General features: G+C 46.5%; 1 protein-coding gene across 1 annotated transcript; it reads left to right on the forward strand.

Annotated features, from left to right (window-relative positions):
* Positions 1 to 654: 654 nt before the first annotated feature.
* LOC120027356 (transmembrane protein 268-like) lies at positions 655 to 20,810 on the forward strand. Its single transcript, XM_038972269.1, has 9 exons — positions 655 to 793; positions 1,834 to 1,963; positions 2,316 to 2,410; positions 16,415 to 16,522; positions 16,739 to 16,891; positions 17,265 to 17,375; positions 18,148 to 18,237; positions 20,051 to 20,272; positions 20,529 to 20,810. Exons 2-9 carry the CDS (start codon positions 1,846 to 1,848, stop codon positions 20,697 to 20,699), a joined length of 1,068 nt encoding a protein of 355 aa, XP_038828197.1. The 5' UTR covers positions 655 to 793; positions 1,834 to 1,845; the 3' UTR covers positions 20,700 to 20,810.
* Positions 20,811 to 24,344: the final 3,534 nt, after the last annotated feature.

Below are 24,344 nucleotides of genomic sequence, written 5' to 3' on the forward strand. Positions count from 1 at the left end.
ATGGTTCTTGCTTAAAATATTTTGTTATTCTCTGTCATTAAACCTGCATACACAGATACACACACACACACACACACACACACACACACACACACACACACACACACACACACACACACACACACACACACACACACACACACACACACACACAGATCACATGGTTATACACAGCTACATACACTCATTCGCATAACATTGTAGACATGCACTTTTCTTCACAACACGTGCACAGAAACGTATAGAGACAAACTGTTTCAAAGTTGGCAAGATGTCACAACTCACTTACAGCAGGGAGGAAGTGAGAGTAAGAGAGTGTGTGCCTGAGAGTAAAAGAGAGAGAGCGAGAGAGAGAGAGAAGGGGGAGAGAATTAGAATGAGAGAGAGAAGGGGGAGAAAGATAGAACGAGAGAGAAGGGGGAGAAAGATAGAACGAGGGAGAGAGAGAGGGGGGAGAGAATTAGAATGAGAGAGAGAAGGGGGAGAAAGATAGAACGAGAGAGAGAAGGGGGAGAAAGATAGAACGAGGGAGAGGGAGAGGGAGAGGGGGAGAGAGAACTACAGTAGGGATAAGGAGACAACTTGAAATCAACCTTGCCGACAGCGTTTGTGCAAAAAAAATTGTCTCCCTCTCTAACAAGCAAACGAGAGAAACAAAGCGGCAGAGGGAGAGAGGGAGGATGGGAGAGGGAGAGAAAGAACAAAAATATAGCTGCTCTCTCAGTCTCTTCTCTATTTTCAGTATTTCTCTTTCACAGATTTTGTAGCTGCGTTGAAGACAGTGCCTATTGAGGTGCAGTATGTCTATCTTATAACCGTGGTACAGTTTAACCACTTTCAACAGAAACCTGTGAAGAGTGTAGCCTGAGAAAAGAGAAAAGTTCACATTTGAAAGACAAGTGTAGTTGCCTTTCGCTACACCTAAGTTCAGTATACTTGGATCGTAAAGGAAAGTACCATGACAGTAAAACAGTCTACTCAGTCTACGACTTAACTTATTGTTTAGACTTGTGTTGAAAGTGCTGAATCTGAAATCCTTGGCAGTACAGTGAGTTATTCTGTTGGTTTCTCCAAGATGCTGAAATAACATAGCAGAGCAATGTAATCCGTTCTAAAAGGAGTAGTGATGTGATTTCTGGTTGCTTTCGAAACATAGGACACATAGGACACTGACTTCTCCAAAGTTAAACTTTGGCGTTTGATGCCATTGCTAGATAAAGTTATAGTCTCAGAGGGGGGCCTCAGCTTCAGCCCTTTGACATTTTTTCTCCAGTAGAGTCACGGTACAATTCATCTCTTGTGAACAGATTCTGCGCACGCAACCACATTACACAAGATTTTAGTTCTGGTATACCTGAGATTACAATTGAAGCTATGCCTCAGGAAAACATTATCTACTGAGGGAATATTTGGTCAAATTTCAATGTCTTTGTTTGTTTTGCATGCCACTGGAATGTGCTGCTTGTGCTTCTTGCAAGCTGTAGTGCTAGTACTCACTTCATAATACTGTGTATACATCACACACATACTGTATCTGACAGTCTACGATACATGGGAACTAGGAAGTGGTGTCATAATCATGCCAAAGCATCTCTCTGCTTGAGCAACAAAGCTGTAGCCTGGTCCCAGATTTTTGTGCTGTCTCCTCTAGTCATTGTAGGTGTTGACAAGAGAGCACAAACAGATCTGAGACCAGGCTAATGGAACTGTGTTGCTGCACTGTATATCACACTGGCAGTCATCACACTGGCCATTCACTACACTCTTAGTCACTTCGTCTGAATTATGGTTGGGGATTTTGATTAAACTGTATCACTGTTTTTGCTCGTTCAGGGTCTCGTCATCATGGATGAGATGGAGGACAAGACTTCTGTGCCTTCAGACGAGAGTGATGTTGAAGTTGACCTAAGACGATCATCCAAGATCCAGCCAGAAAACAGAAGAACATCTCGATGGAGGAATGGTGCGTAGTAACATAGTTATCAAACTGTATTATGGGTAAAAGTGTTATCATGTGGCATATCCTGTTTGTCAAATCATTGTTTTTGTTTCTCTTCCTTGTTCTTTGTTCTGCCTCTTGGCAAGTTTTTGGGATAAACTAACACTTTTCACAATGTCCTGCTTTTACCCAGGATCTTTTTCCTCTACACCTTTTTGATTCTCTCTCTATGTTTTGACTCTCTCAATCACTCTCCTTTGTTATCACTGTTACAACCTCTGTCAGAATGTGTTACTGTCAACCTTAACACTCTCCCCTCTCTTCATCTATCTATCTGTCTATCACCCCCCCCCCCCCCCCTCTCTCTCTCCTCCAGGTCAGTGTGTGCTGGCAGTACCCACCTCCTCCATGCTGAGCCCCAGGTTTGATCTGTCGCTCTGCAGGGCTCTGCTGGAGAGGGACGGCTTCCAGGTCAGTGCACACACACATACACACACACAAAAACTCTTGCTTTCTCTCTCCATCTCTCTCTCTCTGGGCGCCCACTGGCACTCTTTATTCTCATCCGTTGGGCCTCGCTATGTCAAGCAGCCTGTCCACTTGTGTGGGGAGGTTAAACTAGAATAGCTCGCTATCTCACTTCCTCTCTCAGACTGTCTTGTGTCTCATCAAAACATAGGCCTACTGTTATGTCATCAATCTAAAAAGCTTTCATGAAGAAAAACATGACCCGTGCTAATGCCACCATCCTGAATTTATGAGACAGCAAATTGTACCCCACACACTTGATTTGCTAAGCTGAGGAATAGGGCTGGAGAAATGCAAAGCGCTCGTATTCATAGATAAAGCTTTGCATGCCATGACTGACATTCCATGAGATCAACATGATAGTAAAACATATTTTGAAGCTATAGGTCTTAAATGACAGCAAAACATAAACCATGAGTGAGGCCGGGATTCAATCCGATCGCTCCTTTTCAGCTATGCACCTTTTATTTTATTTATTTGACCAGGTAATTTGACTGAAAACACATTCTCATTTCCAGCAATGACCTGGGGAATAGCTAAAGGGGATGAATGAGCCAATTGAATCCGGGGAATGATTAGGTGGCCATGATGGTTTGAGGGCCAGATTGGAAATTTAGCCAGGACACCGGGGTTAACACCCCTACTCTTACAATAAGTGCCATGGGATTTTTAATAACCACAGAGTGTTAGGACACCCGTTTAGCATTCCGTCCAGAAGACTGCACCTTACACAGGGCAATGTCCCCAATCACTGCCCTGGGGTATTTTATTCAGACTAGAGGATAGAGTGCTTCCTACTCCACCTCCAACACAATTTCCAGCGGCATCTGGTCTTCCATCTAGGACCAACCCTGCTTAGCTTCAGAGCCAAGCTAGCAGTGGGATGCAGGGTGGTATACTGCTGGCACTGGCAAAAGCAATGTTTCCGTATTCACATCCCAGCCTATCCTTACACAGTGGCTTGCGAAAGTATTCACCCCCCTTGGCATTTTTCCTATTTTGTTGCCTTACAACCTGGAATTAAAATAGATGTTTTGGGGGTTTGTATCATTTGATTTACACAACATGCCTACCACTTTGAAGATGCAAAATATTTTTTATTGTGAAACAAACAAGAAATAAGACAAAAAAAACAGAAAACTTGAGCGTGCAAAACAATTCACCCTCCCAATGACACCGACAAAAACAATAAACAATACAAAACAACCGTGAAGCTTAAGGGCTATGTGCCACAAACAAAGTTAACTTCCCACACAGAAAGGAGGGAAAAGGGCTACCTAAGTATGGTTCCCAATCAGAGACAATGATAGACAGCAGTTCCTGATTGAGAACCATACCCGGCCAAAACATAGAAATACAAATAACAGAACTAAAGAACATAGAATGCCCACCCCAAATCACACCCTGACAAAACCATATAGAGACATAAAAAAAGCTCTCTAAGGTCAGGGCGTGACAGTACCCCCCCCCCCCAAAGGTGCAGACTCCGGCCGCAAAACCTGAACTTATAGGGGAGGATCTGGGTGGGCATCTATCCGCAGTGGCGGCTCAGGTGCGGGATGCAGACCCCGCTCCACCACTGGCTCACCCCACTTTGGTGGCTCCTCTGGTGCGGGGACCCTCGTCGCCGACCCCGGACTGGGGACCCTCGTTGCGGGCCCCGGACTGGGCACCCTCGTTGCGGGCCCCCGGAATGGGCACCCTCGTTGCGGGCCCGGGACTGGGCACCCTCGTTGCGGGTCCCGGACTGGGCACCCTCGTTGCGGGCCCCGGACTGGGCACCCTCGATGCGGGCCCCGGACTGGGAACCGTCGCTGGAGGCTCCGGACTGGAGACCGTCGCTGGAGGCTCCGGACCGGAGACCGTCGCTGGAGGCTCCGGACCGGAGACCGTCGCTGGAGGCTCTGTACCGGGGACCCGTCGCAGGAGGATCCGGACCGGTGACCGTCGCTGGATGCGACGGACTGGGGACCGTCGCTGGATGCTTCGTGCCATGACTCCTCACTGGAGGCTTCGTGCCATGGATCATCACTGGAGGCTTCTTGCCATGGATGATCACTGGAGGCTTCGTGCCATGGATCATCACTGGAGGCTTCGTGCCATGGATCATCACTGGAGGCTTCTTGCCATGGATCATCACTGGAGGCTTCGTGCCATGGATCTGGGCACCCTCGTTGCGGGCCCCGGACTGGGAACCGTCGCTGGAGGCTCCGGACTGGGGAACCTCGTTGCGGGCCCCGGACTGGGGACCGTCGCTGGAGGCTCCGGACTGGAGAACGTCGCTGGAGGCTCCGGTCTGGAGACCGTCGCTGGAGGCTCCGGACTGGAGGCCGTCGCTGGGGGCTCCGGACTGGGTACCGTCGCAGGGGGATCCGGACCGGTGACCGTCGCTGGAATACTTTGTAGAGCCTCCTTTTGCAGCAATTACAGATGCAAGTCTCTTGGGGTATGTCTCTATAAGCTTGGCACATCTAGCCACTGGGATTTTTGCCCATTCTTCAAGGCAAAACTACTCCAGCTCCTTCAAGTTCGATGGGTTCCACTTGTGTACAGCAATCTTTAAGTCCTACCACAGATTCTCAATTGGATTGAGGTCTGGGCTTTGACTAGGTCATTTCAAGACAATTAAATGTTTCCCCTTAAACCACTCAAGTGTTGCTTTAGCAGTATGCTTAGGGCCATTGTCCTGCTGGAAGGTGAACCTCCATCCCAGTCTCAAATCTCTGGAAGACTGAAACAGGTTTCCCTCAAGAATTTCCCTGTATTTCGCGCCATCCATCATTCCTTCTATTCTGACCAGTTTCCCAGTCCCTGACGATGAAAAACATCCCCACAGCATGATGCTGCCACCACCATGCTTCACTGTGAGGATGGTGTTCTCGGAGTGATGAGAGGTGTTGGGTTTGCGCCAGACATAGCGTTTTCTTTGATGGCCAAAAAGCTACATTTCCCATCTGTGTAACGGTCGTCTAAGTCGTTCTCCTCCTCAGACGAGGAGGAGGAGTAAGGGTCGGACCAAAACGCAGCGAGGTATGTAGACATAATGATTTATTTACACAAGACGAAAACACTATGAACACTTGAACAAACTACAAAACAATAAACGAAGTAGACAGACCTGAACTTACGAACTTACAATAATAACACGAAGAACGCACGAACAGGAACAGACTACAAACACGAACGAAAACGAAACAGTCCCGTGTGGTGCGACATACACAGACACGGAAGACAATCACCCACAAACAAACAGTGTGAACAGCCTACCTTTATATGGTTCTCAATCAGAGGAACGTCAAACACCTGTCCCTGATTGAGAACCATATAAGGCTAATTACCAATGAACCTAAACATAGAAACACATAACATAGACTACCCACCCAGCTCACGTCCTGACCAACTAAACAAAGTAAAATAAAGGCAAATAAGGTCAGGAACGTAACAGTACCCCCCCCCCCCCCCCCCAAGATGCGGACTCCGGCCGCATAACTGAACCTCAAGGGGAGGGTCTGGGTGGGCATCTGTCCGCGGTGGCGGCTCCGGCGCAGGACACCACTCCACCATTGTCTTTGTCCCCCTCCTTAGCGTCCCTTGAGTGGCGACCCTCGCCCCCGACCATGGTCCATGAACCTTCACCAAAGCCCCTCCTAAATATAGACAACTCAGGACAGAGAGGTAGCTCAGGACAGAGAGGTAGCTCAGGACAGAGGGGTAGCTCAGGACAGAGAGGTAGCTCAGGAATAGAGATGTAGCTCAGGACAGAGGGGCAACTCCGGACAGAGAGGCAGCTCCGGACTAATGGCAGCTCCGGACTGAATGGCAGCTCCGGACTGCGTGGCAGCTCCGGACTGAGTGGCAGCTCCGGACTGAGTGGCAGCTCCGGACTGAGTGGCAGCTCCGGACTGAGTGGCAGCTCCGGACTGTAGGGCAGCTCATGACTGTAGAGCAGCTCATGACTGTAGGACAGCTCATGACTGTAGGGCAGCTCATGACTGTAGGACAGCTCATGACTGGAAGGCAGCTCATGACTGGAAGGCAGCTCATGACTGGAAGGCAGCTCATGACTGAAGGGCAGCTCATGACTGAAGGGCAGCTCATGACTGGAAGGCAGCTCATGACTGGAAGGCAGCTCATGACTGGAGGGCAGCTCATGACTGGAGGGCAGCTCATGACTGAAGGGCAGCTCATGACTGAAGGGCAGCTCATGACTGGAGGGCAGCTCATGACTGAAGGGCAGCTCATGACTGGCTGGCGGCTCTTGCTGCTCCTGTCTGGCGGAAGGCTCTGGCTGCTCCTGTCTGGCGGAAGGCTCTGGCTGCTCCTGTCTGGCGGAAAGCTCTGGCTGCTCCTGTCTGGCGGAAGGCTCTGGCTGCTCCTGTCTGGCAGAAGGCTCTGGCTGCTCCTGTCTGGCGGAAGGCTCTGGCTGCTCCTGTCTGGCGGAAGGCTCTAGCGGCTCCTGTCTGGCGGACGGCTCTAGCGGCTCCTGTCTGGTGGACGGCTCTAGCGGCTCCTGTCTGGCAGATGGCTCTGAAGGCTCATGACAGACGGGCGGCTTTGAAGGCTCAGTACAGACGGGCGGCTTTGCAGGCTCAGTACAGACGGGTGGCTTTGAAGGCTCAGTACAGACAGGCAGTTCATGCGGCGCTTGGAAGACGGACAGTTCAGACGGCGTTGGGCAGACGGGCAGTTCAGGCGCCGTTGGGCAGACGGGCAGTTCAGGCGCCGTTGGGCAGACGGGCAGTTCAGACGGCGTTGGGCAGACGGGCAGTTCAGGCGCCGTTGGGCAGACGGGCAGTTCAGGCGCCGTTGGGCAGACGGGCAGTTCAGGCGCCGCTGGGCAGACGGCAGACTCTGGCCGGCTGAGGCGCACTGTAGGCCTGGTGCGTGGTGCCGGAACTGGTGGTACCGGACTGGAGACACGCACCTCAAGGCTAGTGCGGGGAGCAGGAACAGGGCACACTGGTTTCTCAAAGCGCACTATAGGCCTGGTGCGTGGTGCCGGAACTGGTGGCACCGGACTGGGGACACGCATCTCAGGGCTAGTGTGGGAAACAGCAACAGGACTCTGGAGACGCACATTAGGCCTAGTGCGTGGTGCCGGAACTAGTGGTACCGGGCTGGGGACACGCATCTCAGGGCTAGTGTGGGAAACAGCAACAGGACTCTGGAGACGCACAGGAGGCTTGGTGCGTGGTGTAGGCACTGGTGGTACCGGGCTGGGGACACGCATCTCAGGGCTAGTGTGGGAAACAGCAACAGGACTCTGGAGACGCACAGGAGGCTTGGTGTGTGGTGTAGGCACTGGTGGTAATGGGCAGGAGACACGCACCATAGGGCTAGTGCGTGGAGGAGGAACAGGGCTCTGGAGACGCACAGGAGGCTTGGTGCGTGGTGTAGGCACTGGTGGTAATTGGCAGGAGACACGCACCATAGGGCTAGTGCGTGGAGCAGTAACAGGACGCACAGGACTCTGGAGACGCACAGGAGGCTTGGTGCGTGGTGTAGGCACTGTCTTAACCAGACGGCTAGCACGCACCTCAGGACGAGTATGGAGAGCTGTTCCCGGTGACATCAACTCACCGACACGTTCAGTCGGACGGATGTCGTGCCTCATGCACCAAACCAGTACATCCCTCATTACTCTCTCCTCCAATTTCCCCATTAAATCCTTCACAGTCTCTGCGTCACTCACCTCCAATTCCGCCCTCACCGGCTCCTTTCGGTAAGCAGGGGGAGTTGGCTCAGGTCTGACTCCTGACTCTGCCACACTCCCCGTGTGCCCCCCCCCCAAGAAATTTTTGGGGCTGCCTCTCGGGCATCCAGCCGCTCTGCCGTGCGAGCGCCTCATAATAGCGCCTCTCCGCCTTCGCTGCCTCCAGCTCTTCTTTGGGGCGGCGATATTCTCCTGGCTGTGCCCAGGGTCCTTTACCGTCTAGGTCGTCCTCCCATGTCCATTTCTCCAAATAGTGCAGCCTCTCCTGCTGCTGCTGCTGCTGCTGCTGCTGTCGCTGTCGCTGTTGCTCGTTACCCCGCTGCTTGATCCTTTGTTGGTGGGTGATTCTGTAACGGTCGTCTAAGTCGTTCTCCTCCTCAGACGAGGAGGAGGAGTAAGGGTCGGACCAAAACGCAGCGAGGTATGTAGACATAATGATTTATTTACACAAGACGAAAACACTATGAACACTTGAACAAACTACAAAACAATAAACGAAGTAGACAGACCTGAACTTACGAACTTACAATAATAACACGAAGAACGCACGAACAGGAACAGACTACAAACACGAACGAAAACGAAACAGTCCCGTGTGGTGCGACATACACAGACACGGAAGACAATCACCCACAAACAAACAGTGTGAACAGCCTACCTTTATATGGTTCTCAATCAGAGGAACGTCAAACACCTGTCCCTGATTGAGAACCATATAAGGCTAATTACCAATGAACCTAAACATAGAAACACATAACATAGACTACCCACCCAGCTCACGTCCTGACCAACTAAACAAAGTAAAATAAAGGCAAATAAGGTCAGGAACGTAACAGTACCCCCCCCCCCCCCCCAAGATGCGGACTCCGGCCGCATAACTGAACCTCAAGGGGAGGGTCTGGGTGGGCATCTGTCCGCGGTGGCGGCTCCGGCGCAGGACGAGGACACCACTCCACCATTGTCTTTGTCCCCCTCCTTAGCGTCCCTTGAGTGGCGACCCTCGCCCCCGACCATGGTCCATGAACCTTCACCAAAGCCCCTCCTAAATATAGACAACTCAGGACAGAGAGGTAGCTCAGGACAGAGAGGTAGCTCAGGACAGAGGGGTAGCTCAGGACAGAGAGGTAGCTCAGGAATAGAGATGTAGCTCAGGACAGAGGGGCAACTCCGGACAGAGAGGCAGCTCCGGACTAATGGCAGCTCCGGACTGAATGGCAGCTCCGGACTGCATGGCAGCTCCGGACTGAGTGGCAGCTCCGGACTGAGTGGCAGCTCCGGACTGAGTGGCAGCTCCGGACTGAGTGGCAGCTCCGGACTGAGTGGCAGCTCCGGACTGTAGGGCAGCTCATGACTGTAGAGCAGCTCATGACTGAAGGGCAGCTCATGACTGTAGGACAGCTCATGACTGGAAGGCAGCTCATGACTGGAAGGCAGCTCATGACTGGAAGGCAGCTCATGACTGGAAGGCAGCTCATGACTGGAAGGCAGCTCATGACTGAAGGGCAGCTCATGACTGAAGGGCAGCTCATGACTGGAAGGCAGCTCATGACTGGAAGGCAGCTCATGACTGGAGGGCAGCTCATGACTGGAGGGCAGCTCATGACTGAAGGGCAGCTCATGACTGAAGGGCAGCTCATGACTGGAGGGCAGCTCATGACTGAAGGGCAGCTCATGACTGGCTGGCGGCTCTTGCTGCTCCTGTCTGGCGGAAGGCTCTGGCTGCTCCTGTCTGGCGGAAGGCTCTGGCTGCTCCTGTCTGGCGGAAAGCTCTGGCTGCTCCTGTCTGGCGGAAGGCTCTGGCTGCTCCTGTCTGGCAGAAGGCTCTGGCTGCTCCTGTCTGGCGGAAGGCTCTGGCTGCTCCTGTCTGGCGGAAGGCTCTAGCGGCTCCTGTCTGGCGGACGGCTCTAGCGGCTCCTGTCTGGTGGACGGCTCTAGCGGCTCCTGTCTGGCAGATGGCTCTGAAGGCTCATGACAGACGGGCGGCTTTGAAGGCTCAGTACAGACGGGCGGCTTTGCAGGCTCAGTACAGACGGGTGGCTTTGAAGGCTCAGTACAGACAGGCAGTTCATGCGGCGCTTGGCAGACGGACAGTTCAGACGGCGTTGGGCAGACGGGCAGTTCAGGCGCCGTTGGGCAGACGGGCAGTTCAGGCGCCGTTGGGCAGACGGGCAGTTCAGGCGCCGTTGGGCAGACGGGCAGTTCAGACGGCGTTGGGCAGACGGGCAGTTCAGGCGCCGTTGGGCAGACGGGCAGTTCAGGCGCCGTTGGGCAGACGGGCAGTTCAGGCGCCGTTGGGCAGACGGGCAGTTCAGGCGCCGCTGGGCAGACGGCAGACTCTGGCCGGCTGAGGCGCACTGTAGGCCTGGTGCGTGGTGCCGGAACTGGTGGTACCGGACTGGAGACACGCACCTCAAGGCTAGTGCGGGGAGCAGGAACAGGGCACACTGGTTTCTCAAAGCGCACTATAGGCCTGGTGCGTGGTGCCGGAACTGGTGGCACCGGACTGGGGACACGCATCTCAGGGCTAGTGTGGGAAACAGCAACAGGACTCTGGAGACGCACATTAGGCCTAGTGCGTGGTGCCGGAACTAGTGGTACCGGGCTGGGGACACGCATCTCAGGGCTAGTGTGGGAAACAGCAACAGGACTCTGGAGACGCACAGGAGGCTTGGTGCGTGGTGTAGGCACTGGTGGTACCGGGCTGGGGACACGCATCTCAGGGCTAGTGTGGGAAATAGCAACAGGACTCTGGAGACGCACAGGAGGCTTGGTGTGTGGTGTAGGCACTGGTGGTAATGGGCAGGAGACACGCACCATAGGGCTAGTGCGTGGAGGAGGAACAGGGCTCTGGAGACGCACAGGAGGCTTGGTGCGTGGTGTAGGCACTGTCTTAACCAGACGGCTAGCACGCACCTCAGGACGAGTATGGAGAGCTGTTCCCGGTGACATCAACTCACCGACACGTTCAGTCGGACGGATGTCGTGCCTCATGCACCAAACCAGTACATCCCTCATTACTCTCTCCTCCAATTTCCCCATTAAATCCTTCACAGTCTCTGCGTCACTCACCTCCAATTCCGCCCTCACCGGCTCCTTTCGGTAAGCAGGGGGAGTTGGCTCAGGTCTGACTCCTGACTCTGCCACACTCCCCGTGTGCCCCCCCCCCCCCAAGAAATTTTTGGGGCTGCCTCTCGGGCATCCAGCCGCTCTGCCGTGCGAGCGCCTCATAATAGCGCCTCTCCGCCTTCGCTGCCTCCAGCTCTTCTTTGGGGCGGCGATATTCTCCTGGCTGTGCCCAGGGTCCTTTACCGTCTAGGTCGTCCTCCCATGTCCATTTCTCCAAATAGTGCAGCCTCTCCTGCTGCTGCTGCTGCTGCTGTCGCTGTCGCTGTTGCTCGTTACCCCGCTGCTTGATCCTTTGTTGGTGGGTGATTCTGTAACGGTCGTCTAAGTCGTTCTCCTCCTCAGACGAGGAGGAGGAGTAAGGGTCGGACCAAAACGCAGCGAGGTATGTAGACATAATGATTTATTTACACAAGACGAAAACACTATGAACACTTGAACAAACTACAAAACAATAAACGAAGTAGACAGACCTGAACTTACGAACTTACAATAATAACACGAAGAACGCACGAACAGGAACAGACTACAAACACGAACGAAAACGAAACAGTCCCGTGTGGTGCGACATACACAGACACGGAAGACAATCACCCACAAACAAACAGTGTGAACAGCCTACCTTTATATGGTTCTCAATCAGAGGAACGTCAAACACCTGTCCCTGATTGAGAACCATATAAGGCTAATTACCAATGAACCTAAACATAGAAACACATAACATAGACTACCCACCCAGCTCACGTCCTGACCAACTAAACAAAGTAAAATAAAGGCAAATAAGGTCAGGAACGTGACAATCTGACCAGAGTACCTTCTTCCATATGTTTGGTGAGTCTCCCACATGCCTTTTGGCGAACACCAAACGTGTATGCTTATTTTTTTCTTTAAGCAATGGCTTTTTCTGGCCACTCTTCCGTAAAACCCAGCTCTGTGGAGTGTACAGCTTAAAGTGGTCCTATGGACATATACTACAATCTCTGCTGTGGAGCTTTGCAGCTCCTTCAGGGTTATCTTTGGTCTCTTTGTTGCCTCTCTGATTAATGCCCTCTTTGCCTGGTCCGTGAGTTTTGGTGGGCGGCCCTCTCTTGGCAGGTTTGTTGTGGTGCCATATTCTTTACAATTTTTTATAATGGATTTAATGGTGCTCTGTGGGATGTTCAAAGTTTCTGATATTTTTTTATAACCCAACCCTGATCTGTACTTCTCCACAACTTTGTCCCTGACCTGTTTGAAGAGCTCCTTGGTCTTCATGGTGCCGCTTGCTTAGTGGTGTTGCAGACTCTGGGGCCTTCAGAACAGGTGTATATATACTGAGATCATGTGACAGATCATGTGACACTTAGATTGCACACAGGTGGACTTTATTTAACAAATTATGTGACTTCTGAAGGTAATTGGTTGCACCAGATCTTATTTAGGGGCGTCATAGCAAAGGGGGTGAATACATACTGTATGCATGCACCACTTTTCCGTTTTTTATTTTTTAGAATCTTTAGAAACAAGTAATTTTTTTCATTTCACTTCACCAATTTGGACTATTTTGTGTATGTCCATTACATGAAATCCAAATAAAAAACTATTTAAATTACAGGTTGTAATGCAACAAAATAGGAAAAATGCCAAGGGGGATGAATACTTTTCAAGGCACTGTATTTTGGGTTATGATGGGGTAAGACCGGTGTACTAAGCTCATGAGGCATTTCTAAGTTATGTTCTTTAAAAATCAGTATATATCATTCATTGGAATGACAACTGAACAGCAGTTAATGTTGAAAATGTTACCTCAAAAGTCTAAGTTGTTGGCTAAAACATCCCATCCAGGGTGTATTTTGTTTGTGTCAAAAAGCCCTGTACCAAAACTTGGAACAGAAATTTTGAGAAGAACACAGCTGCAGAGTTGATATGACCACTGGGTTATGTGGCAATACCCCCTTATCTAGAATGGCTGTAGTGATGCATTTGGAGCGGAGTAGCTATGTTGCCAAACTCTCTGGACACCTCTTCCCGATAGCTAAACAACCAACGCTCAATGATGAATGGAGAAGGGAAGGTGTCCAGCGGGGTGGGACTGGGGCGGAACAAGGCGATTACCTTCGGTCGTGCAGCAACAGACCTTTTGGAGCACAGCTTATTCACACAGACCTTAAAACTTCTTATGGCTGGGGGCAGTATTGAGTAGCTTGGATGAATAAGGTGCCCAGAGTAAACTGCCTGCTACTCAGTCCCAGAAGCTAAGATATGCATAGTATTAGTAGATTTGGATAGAAAACACTCTGACGTTTCTAAAACTGTTTGAATGATGTCTGTGAGTATAACAGAACTCATATGGCAGGCAAAAACCTGAGAAAAAATCCAACCAGGAAGTGGGAAATCTGAGGTTTGTAGGTTTGTCTACCAATATACAGTGTCTTTGGGGTAATATTGCACTTCCTAGGGCTTCCACTAGATGTCAACAGTCTTTAGAACCTTGTTTAATGCTTCTACTGTGAAGAATGAGGGAAGGAGAGCTCTTTGAGTCAGGTGTCTGGCATGAGCTGATCACGCGCGCTCCCATGAGAGCGACCTGCGTTCCATCGCATTTCTGAAGACAAAGGAATTCTCCGGTTGAAACATTATTGAAGATTTATGTTAAAAACATCCTAAAGATTGATTCTACACATCGTTTGACATGTTTCTACGAACTGTAATGGAATTTCTTTACTTTTTGTCTGACCTGCGCGTCATCAATTTGGATTTTGGAACTAAACGCGCAAACAAAAAGGAGGTATTTGGACATAAATTATGGACGTTATCGAACAAAACAAACATTTATTGTGGAACTGGGATTCCTGGGAGTGCATTCTGATGAAGATCATCAAAGGTAAGTGAATATTTATAATACTATTTCTGACTTCTGTTGACTCCACAACATGGCGGATATCTGTATGGCTTGTTTGGGCTCTGAGCGCTGTACTCAGATTATAGCATGGTGTGCTTTTTCCGTAAAGTTTTTTAGAAATCTGACACAGCGGTTGCATTAAGGAGAAGTTTATCTAAAGTTCCATGCATAACACTTGTATTTTCATCAAGATTTATGATGAGTATTTCTGTAAATTGATGTGGCTCTCTGCAAAATCACAGGATGTTTTGGAGGCAAAACATTACTGAACATAACGCTCCAATATTCACTAAGATTTTTGGATATAAATATGAATTTTATCGAACAAAACATACATGTATTGTGTAACATGAAGTCCTATGAGTGTCATCTGATGAAGATCATCCAAGCTTAGTGATTCATTTGATTTCTATTTCTGCTTTTTGTGACTTCTCTCTGGCTGGAAAAATGGCTGTATTTTTCTGTGACTAGGCACTGACCTAACATAATCGTTTGGTGTGCTTTCGTCGTAAAGCCTTTTTGAAATCGGACACTGTGGCTGGATTTACAACAAGTTTATTTTTAAAATGGTGTAAAATACTTGTATGTTTGAGGAATTTTAATTATGAGATTTCTGTTGTTTGAATTTGGCGCCCTGCATTTTCACTGGCTATTGTCAAGTCGAGCCCGTTAACGGGATCCCAGCCATAATTAATTAGGGAAGTGAGAAATAACGTTCTTAAACTTTTTGATTTCCTTATTTCGTTTCTTCTTTTAGAGTTAGTTTTTTGTTCTACAGATTAAACAGACGCAGTATAGGTTGAGGTTTATTTATATAGGCCTAATATTTACTCTGAGATAGTGAATGTGCCACGTCTGTACATGATCCACCTATGACATGATGCCTACCAGCCACACCTTCCCTCTGTAAATCAGATAAAAGGACAGGACCCACTTCAGCCCAGCATACCTACCTGCCTACCAGCCCAACTAGAACCATGTTTGTGTTTTTCTGTGTTATCTCTCTCCTCAGTCTTGCTTTGGATGCTGAACACGACCCTGCGGAGTTCTACACCTGGATCGGGTTGTCTGACATCGTTAAGGAGGGGAGGTGGATGTGGACTGACGGGTCCAAGGTGGACTTTACCGACTGGTTTAAATCAGACCCTGATGGTGGAAAGGCTCAAAACTGTGTAAACACAAACTATCAAACGCTGTGGATTGATAATGAATGCAGCGAGGGTTACGCCTTTGTCTGCGCTGAGCGTCTCTGCTAGTCAGTCATCCGTCAAGATGGAGGTGCTGTCCCTGGCTGTCCTAGGAGAGAAGAAACCCTTTTTCCCCCAATATTAAATAAACACCTTATATTGAAAATAAAAGTTGCTTAAATCATTGTTTATGGATTGTACATATAACTACAAAAGGTTTGTGTGCTTGCATCAGCTGTCTTTTCATTCTGTCAAGAAGCTCTGTGGCACACAAAACTTGACAACTTGACAATCACGATAAAAACACATTGTTACGTGGCAATGCCCACTTGTGTGGAATGGCTGTAGTGCTGCTGCCTTTGGAGCACAACTTATTCACACAGACACCGTGAGTGAAGTGAGTGATTTTTATGTTAGAGATCATACTCACACACGCATACACTTCCACATCCACACACTGTCACAGATCCCCCCCCCCCCAGTACTGCTGCTCATTCTGTTCACCAGTTCCGGAGGTCTACTGACGGGATTCATTATCATCAACCCCGGACTGTCTTGTCTGATTACACACACCTGGTTCCCATTTCCCCTGATTAGTATGTTATATATGTGCCCTCTGTTCCCTCTGTCTTTGTCAGTTATTGTTCCCATGTCTGTTGGTGGTGTGAGTACCTATGCGGTGGTGCAGCGGTTATACTGCGTGCTTTATATATTGTGTATTATGGGTATCGGCCCGTGTCGTTCAACGAGGTTTACCCTCGCTCTTTTGTTTGGGTACAGCCCAGTGTTTTTGTATACGTGTTTGTTTTGGGTGTATTAAAAACCCTTTTTGTGTATTCCTGCGCCTGTCTCCAAATCCTTTATACCAGTGTGACACACACTTTTACAACCTTTTGACCACCCAGATCAAAGCACAAAGCACTTTTCCCCCTTATTTTGTTTATGTGGAATGTGTTTTGGTGAAGTATGAAAGCCAGTGCATGGAAAATTACATTTAGAATACATTATTGCCATGTGTTTACTGTTTGATTTCTCCACTGTAGATTCCTGTAGCAGACTTTGAGACGCCTCTGGAAATAGCACTGGACGTGCCCTCAGTCAGGAGATACCTGTTCTTTAACTCTTCTCTCTTCCACTTCATCATGGCACCGGTAGGGTCCCTCAAAGTATTGATTCATAACTCAAGGGTCCATTGTATCTGTTATTTTTTGACATCTTTTACATTATTCACACTATAGTGTCCCGTGTCAGTTAATCTCATACGCCATCAGGAGATCTTTTACTAATGTGTCCGGTATCTGTTCAGAGTTAGTGCCTGTTCTTTGCATGTTTAGTTTATACTGTATCATTTTTTATCTCCCCTCCAGATTCTATATGTGGTGATATGGTGTGCTGTGTTCTCCACTCTTCACCTCTATCTCTCAGTCACTGACTACTGGGTCCTCTGCCTGTCTGTCAGTCTGGTCTCCATCTTCCTCACCACAGCCATCATTGTCATCCTCCACTATAGTAACAAGGAGGTGGGTGTTCCATCTGTTTTTCAGTCTGAGAGCGCTTAAGAAACGTAATGGTTTGCGCACTTCTAAACGCCATCCAATCTTTAATCGCAGCGCTATTAGTGAGTTGCGGTAGCAACATAAATGATGCATAGATATTAATAGGAATGCATCTGCTTGTGGAAGCAAATAAATACACTATGTAGCTATGTCACACTCAAGAGGATTGAAGCAAAACATTCACAGACACTTTGAAACCAATATGGTTCGTTATTAAACACCCTTGATTTCCATGTCTGAATTATATAGAGATATTGGGCTAGAGCCTGCAACCAGTTTGAAGACCCTGAAACGTTAGATGTAGATGCACCTGTAATGTTTAATGGTCGTCCTACAGATAAACATCAACATTGACGTGCGACTCATCCAGGTGAATGAGAGGCTGAGCCGACATAAGCTGCTTGTAGGCGTGGCCGACTGGGTGCAGAACTGTACTGGAAGTCTACAGGTAGGCTGCGTTAACCTGCACATATAGGCAGCTCAATCCGAGAGGGCAGACATTTTGTGTCAAACCTTTTCATCACTCTCCCTTTCTTGCAATTGAGGTTACTTCTAAATGCCTGTTTGTTGTGGTATGAATCTGTAACCGGATCCCTCGAACGATCAATTATGAAGTTATATGTCGATGTACTGATATGATTGTGTAGTTTCATTGTAATAGGAATTTCCAGGGGGACAAAAGAGCAGCCACAGACAAAGTCAATCAAAAATCTATCTGGTTCATTGTAAGTTGCAACAGGGAGACACCACCCAGCACAGAAGCAGAGAAAATGTCTGACTGGCCTCTGGGACAGGCCCTTTATATCCTAATCAGACCGCACCAAATGTTCTGACACGTACAAAGTCAAAACGAAAAGGCAGCGACTTTGCCAGCTGCTACAGAACCACAGTGGCCACAGAATGCCATCAATACAAAAGTGAATAATCAGTGTCCTCGGTCCTTGTACCTCCAGTCTGGCATCAATCACTATCAACAGATATGAGAATAATCCATAACAAGTCTAGTGACCATCAACCTGCACCTTGAGTGTCACAAATGGAACCCTGGAAATGATGTATTACAGAAACTCTAAATATGCTCAACATTGTGTTGATCCCAACTTCAGTCATTTAAAATGTCCCCATTACATTATCTGTCTGTCCATCTTACTGTCTTTGTGTATCTTTTTGTCTCTCTCTGTCATTCTTTATCTGTCTCTCTCTCGCTCTTACCCTCTCAGCTGTTCATTGTGTACTGGGATACGGCCCACTGCTTGAGGGCACTGACTGAAACTCTAGAGGAGATGCTCTTTGTCAGAGACGAGGCCCAGGTAGGTACATCACGATGTCACCATGTTCGGTCTATGACTCTATTGATTTGTGTCTGCGTTCTCTTTGCCAAGGCTTTTCTGTCCATGCTGTTTCGGGAAGGCAATGGGATATAATATGCATAGTGTAAAACTTTGATTAATAGCCCTGGCGTTTATTTGCTTAAATCACTGAACACAACAAGCGCTTATTAGAGACAAGATTCTATTTGAAGCACACAGCTTTTGCTCATTTGCATAGATAATTGTTTAATTCCAGCATTGTAATCAATTTCTTCATTGCCTGCACTAATGTGTTAGCATTTGCACACTGTCAAGTTTATTTTGTCTTAGTATGCCTCTATCCCCCCTTAAAAAAAATGCTTCCTTGACAGATTTTTCTCCTGACTGTGCATTTTCGGCAGTTATTTCACCACTAGAGGGCGATCTGACAATTTCTAAGGGTCTGGGCCCGGTTGCATAAAACACCTTAAGTTTTCCTTAAAGTTTCCAAAACTTTAAGTCAGTTGCACAAAACATTTTAAGTGAAAAAGTTAAGAGTACCCATGAGGTTCCTTAACTTCTTCATTCAGTATGGATGTCAATGTAAACAGCATTTGTGGAGGTGAATGTTGCTTTCATCTGCTGTGGTTACAGATGGAAAATATCAACCAGCTAACGTTAGCTACTTAGCTAAACAATGGAAGATGCACAATCCATCTCTACAAAGCTAGCTGGCTAGTTAGCTATAGCTACTCTGTAAGCTAGCTTGATGTACTAGAAAGTAGTATAAACAAGTTAAGAAAAAAGTAACTCCAAGAAACTTGGTTTATTATCTTTTGAAACAATTAGGGTATTCTGTCTTGAAGTTCTATTTTCTATCTCACAAATGAAAGCGATTCCTTTCATGAGAAGCTTAGTCAGTGAATCAGGCCATCTCCATGGTAATCAGATACTCTTTCTGCCATACGTGCCTTCAAACTACCGTAAAACCCCTATGCCTATACCTAAGGAAGTAATTGGTGGGCTCTAAGCAATGCCCTTAAACAATTCCCTTATGTAAGGGGAAAGTATTCCTTCATGTAAACCCTTAAGGAAAACGCTTAAGATATTTTATGCAACCGGGCCCTGTACTCCCAAAATTGTTGACTATTTTTGTGCTTACCAGTTAGCTAGCAGTACTCAGCTGTTAGCAGTCAATGGCTAGCAGTACTCAGCTGTTAGCAGTCAATGGCTAGCAGTACTCAGCTGTTAGCAGTCAATGGCTAGCAGTACTCAGCTGTTAGCAGTCAATGGCTAGCAGTACTCAGCTGTTAGCAGTCAATGGCTGGCAGTTTCTTACTGGTGCTAGAAACGGATGATTGACATTGTTTTTCGAGTCATTACTGAATTATTTAATGTAATTAATCGAACATTAAACCTCGTAAACAATTCATGGTAAACTCATAAACATTTACACCCAGCGTTTATTTGAAACAGGCGTTCATTTGCTGAAATGTTTGCCGTCTCCCGGCTATTGAAAGGGACAGTCGGCTATTTGAGACTGCATTTAATTGAAGTTTTACAGTAGATTGATATTGACAAATCTCTATGTACTGTTAAAAGGAATTGTATAAGGCAAATTGAAATTAAACTGGAAATTGACAACAGGAGACATTGAGTATTATAGATTGTGATTTAGGCCTATCAGAGGGTTTTAGATGGTGTATATAGCCCTTCAATTGTCAAGTAAGGCAATCTTGTGATGTGTAATGATGACCACCATTCAGTGGTTCTGTGTAGCAGTAGCAGGCAATGCAATCTCATGGGCTATCCTCACTTTTCACTCCCTCCCTAGAAAATACTTAATAAGAGAATGTCCCACCTTGTCCTGGTGACAGAGGTCATGACCTTTGATCCTGTGGCGGGGGGGTCAAGTGTCAATGAAAGTTCTGATGAGGAAAGGCCCCTCTTGATGAACGATGAGGAGACTGGACACAGTACCTCAACCAGCCAGAGGGAGGACACCAAACTCACCACTAACTACAGTTTGGTACCGGACCAAATACTACCAGCTCAGGTTAGTTAGAGAAACTGCTTTCAATAATACTTGCAATGTTATAATTTGGACTGCTCACTAAATGGTTTTTCTATCGTGCAATATGTTGAACAAATGGTATTCCAGATCAGTGGAGGCTGGTGGAGAGAGAAATCTGGAGGATGAGCTCCAGCCACCACTGTCTAAGATATTGCCTACCTACACACTAGTGTGTTCAATATAGTATTATTAAGGCTCTCTTGTTGTTCATGCTATCCAAACATATCTCTTTTTGCAGGCCAAAGCACTCCAACTTTTACTGACCTATGGTGCGGCGTATGTCAAGCTGTTAGTGTCTGAAAAGCTGACAAACTCTACACACCGCCCCCTACGCTCCAGGAGGAATCACTGCACCACTGCCTCCCTTTGTCTGTGTCAGTATATCAAAACCAAGGTTCTACGATTATAAGACAGGGACACAGAAAAGCTTATTCATTCCGCTTTAAATAATATGTTATTGTAGGACAGTATAATATTTGCCCTGATCATGTAAAAATCACGATTTGAAACCCACTTTTGTGTAAATTATTTTGCATTCAATTGTACAAACAATAAATATATACCTTCTTTATGAGTTGCGTCCTTAAGTAAACAAGTATATTCCTTTATTTTGATAAGGTACATGCTACAATATATTCTGGGAGTGCATTTAGATAAACAGGGCAAATTATGAAGGGATTTTGCGGCGAGATAAAATAAAAAAAAGAGAGCGAGGGGGGGCAGGAGAGGACAGATTCAATGATGCAGAGTTTAAGTATTAAGCTCAGGGGGTCAACGTGAATCATTGTTCTTGGCCGGCTGCACGGCTACACAGGAGGTGCATGTGGCACACAGTTTCATTCATTAATCCATGGTTATTAATCAGCCTTGACACAACTGCTGAGGTGATTGGCTCATAAGTATCCGGTGCTTGGCATGATGACACAAACACACACAGGGAGAGACACAGCGCTCGGGAGACAGGGCGGTGTAGGGGAGGCAGGGCGGTGTAGTGGTACAGAGATGCATGTTGCGACAGTCCAAGTTAAACGATCGCACAGACGCTGGGTCACTATTTGGGAGGCTAAATGGCCATCTGTGATCTTGCAGACACAGTCTGGCCTAGTCCCACCACCTCCCTCTCTTCTCTCTGTGTCAGAGGAGGCTGGTGGGAGGAGCTATAGGAGGACGGACTCAGTGTAATGGCTAGAATGGAATAAAGGTAACGGTTTCCATGTGTGTTTGATACCGTAGAATTTATTCCATCCCAGCCATTGGAATGAGCCTGTCTTCCTATAGCTCCTCCCACCAGCCTCCTCTGCTCTCTGTGTCTATCTGGGGATACATGTGCACTCAACCAGTTAGTGTAATATCTATAAGCAATCAATGGGACGTAGAGTATAGAGATGTGTTTTAATGTTTTATGTTGCGGTTTAGCTCTTGTGTTATCTACATGGGAAAAAAGATTGTAAAAATACACATGACATAGGCCTTAGACGCTCTTGAGACGGTGCAAAAAGACAAACAGAAATGCTGGCGCTGTAATAATGGGACTAGAAAGAAATACCATTGAGGCTGCACTTTGATATGTGATGAAGCCCAAGCTATTGAAAGATAGTTCATGCTCTGACAGGGAGAGAAAGAGAAACTGTACAAGGATGGAGGAATCCGGGCCAACTATAAATAGCACTTAAGAGACGTCGGGAGAGGAAAGGCCACAGAGAGAGAAGAGACGGAGACAGAAAGAGATGTAGAGTACACATCACTGTTGCTCGGTCTTGCTCAACCCAGAAAATCGTATTTTATTCAAACAATTGAATTCATACACAAATGCATGTGTAACACCCATGAACAGAAATAAACCCCCAGGAGAAGTTGGTGTACACTGTGATTCGCCAGCCACTTTGAACGCGCCAATCCATTACATTTACATGCTCAGAGAAAAGGTATCAATACGGCAAAGAAGCAGTAGCATTTGCCCAGCCTGTCATCGACAATGGCATAGAAATGCCTGAGAAAACAAGTATGTGGGAAGAGCACAGTGAAGATCTAAAAACAGCTAGATATGCTAGGAGTGAGTCTAAAAAGCATACACACGTTCTATACCAACACCTCTTGTATAGAGGTGAGTAACAGCACCACTGAGTCACAATACTGTGCTTACTTTGCTCTCTTAGCATATTTCTAGAATGCCATGTTATCAGATTAAGAACATACAGTATTCTCCAAATACAATGTACATTATAAATACAGCAGTGATAATCAAATGCAAAGGTGATTACCACGTAAACAGAATCATAATAGCCATAGTAATAATACTTTCAGAATGAAACTTCAAACACCCTAATACAATATTCAAATCAGTAATCATGGTCCTTCACGAGAAACAATACATTCTCAACACTTCTGACTAACTTAATTTTCTTTAAAAAATAGCATTATCATAGGAATTGAAAACGGAAGATAAAGGACAAGCAGATTAGAGATATGTTGAGAATTACAGTCCCAATTTTGCAGTGGACAGCAGAAAGAGAAACAGAGAGAGAGGGGCTGCTTGGGGTAATAGAAACAAGTTGAGGAGAGGAAAATGTATATTAGGCATTGATTTTTTTTCTCTCTCCTCAGAGACATTCGTTTTCAGAGCCACCATCAGTATTTCTGCTGCACTGATTCTGGCTCAGGTCATTTCAGCTCATACTCTTCCACAATAGCCCTCTCGGCTCTCTATAACATAGGGCAACACACCTCGTAACGTGATAGGCTAGATTAGAGACCAAATGTGTTTGACGCAACCCATATTATCAGCTAAGGCAATTAGGGAAAAGGTTAGCTGAGAGAATTTTAATAATGGTTCACAATGGCATGCACAAAAGAGTTTTTGTCTGTATCCTAGAAGTCCTTTGCCTACAACCTTTTTACTCTGAGAAACTATTAACTAAGATAATACTCTTGTATTGCCAATTGTGACCCTATTTAATATTTGCTAAACATTATTTGCAAAAGCAGCAATTTCTCAAATGTACACCTCACTAGCCCTATGTATAATTACATAGCCTTTTTAATATTGCGTCCATCCAAGCACTTTCCATTAATGTGTTGCTTTTTGTCTTAGTACTGCAATACTTTACTTTATGTCTGTGACATTAGAAAATGGGTCAACCACTTCAATCAGGCAAGTAATTGTTGTTGTAATTGTGTCTATTTCTACAATTCTACCCTTTCCCATCGAAGTGTATAAAAACCTAGTAGAAAGCAATTCTAAGCCTACTGGAAGTGCAAATCATCCCAAACATCATCCAATTTCATCTAGTTTCATGGTTTGTAGGCTAATATAAAAAAGGGTGACATTTTAAAAAGCTATGAAAAAATATATTATATAAATAAACAACTGAATAAATTATAATATAGATAAATACATACATAAATAAAGTGAACAAGTATTAAATAGTCTTATGCAACAAAATATGAATACATACATAAATAAAGTGAACAAGTATTAAACAGTCTTATGCAACAAACAATTTGTCAACAACCAAGTCCATATCAGCCACACAAAAAAAGGCGGGACACTGACACAGTACATCCTATGGTGTATCTCTCCATCGACACAACTTTAAATAGAGATGTCATTCATCTCAAAAGAAAAATCTCAATATTTTTTCATCTTTTTCATAGTTTGATCTCATAATTAGTCAACTATATCATGACTTCATTTACTTTCCATTTGATTGTGTGTAAAATGAGTGGCAATATTTGGCAGTCTGTTATACTGTAATTTATTCTATCCTTTAAATAAATATAAAATATACTATCACTAGATGGCGCAGATTTTTGAAAATCCTAATAAATCAAAAACTATACATGACTACAAACACAATTCAATAAAAGTATTTATTTTTGAAGTAATTCAAAACAATCTCTTCATAAAATACTAATTATATAGGGAAGTAATTTCAGTTATGATTTGTGATCTATTTGACAGTTTTGTGATACAGTGTGACCCATGGTTTGGTCTACCTAGGTTCGAGGGGACCATAAATTAATCAGTAATTCATAAATAATTCACAGTTAAAGG

This window comes from Salvelinus namaycush, chromosome 32, assembly GCF_016432855.1.
Source record: "Salvelinus namaycush isolate Seneca chromosome 32, SaNama_1.0, whole genome shotgun sequence".
NCBI lineage: Eukaryota > Metazoa > Chordata > Actinopteri > Salmoniformes > Salmonidae > Salvelinus > Salvelinus namaycush.

What these genes read in the sequence shown, in the direction of transcription:
- LOC120027356 (XM_038972269.1), top strand. Translation starts at nt 1,846, where the DNA reads ATGGATGAGATGGAGGACAAGACTTCTGTGCCTTCAGACGAGAGTGAT. An exon ending in TCCACTTCATCATGGCACCG is followed by an intron (nt 16,523 to 16,738) that starts GTAGGGTCCCTC and finishes TCTCCCCTCCAG; the next exon opens with ATTCTATATGTGGTGATATG. An exon ending in ACTGTACTGGAAGTCTACAG is followed by an intron (nt 17,376 to 18,147) that starts GTAGGCTGCGTT and finishes TTACCCTCTCAG; the next exon opens with CTGTTCATTGTGTACTGGGA.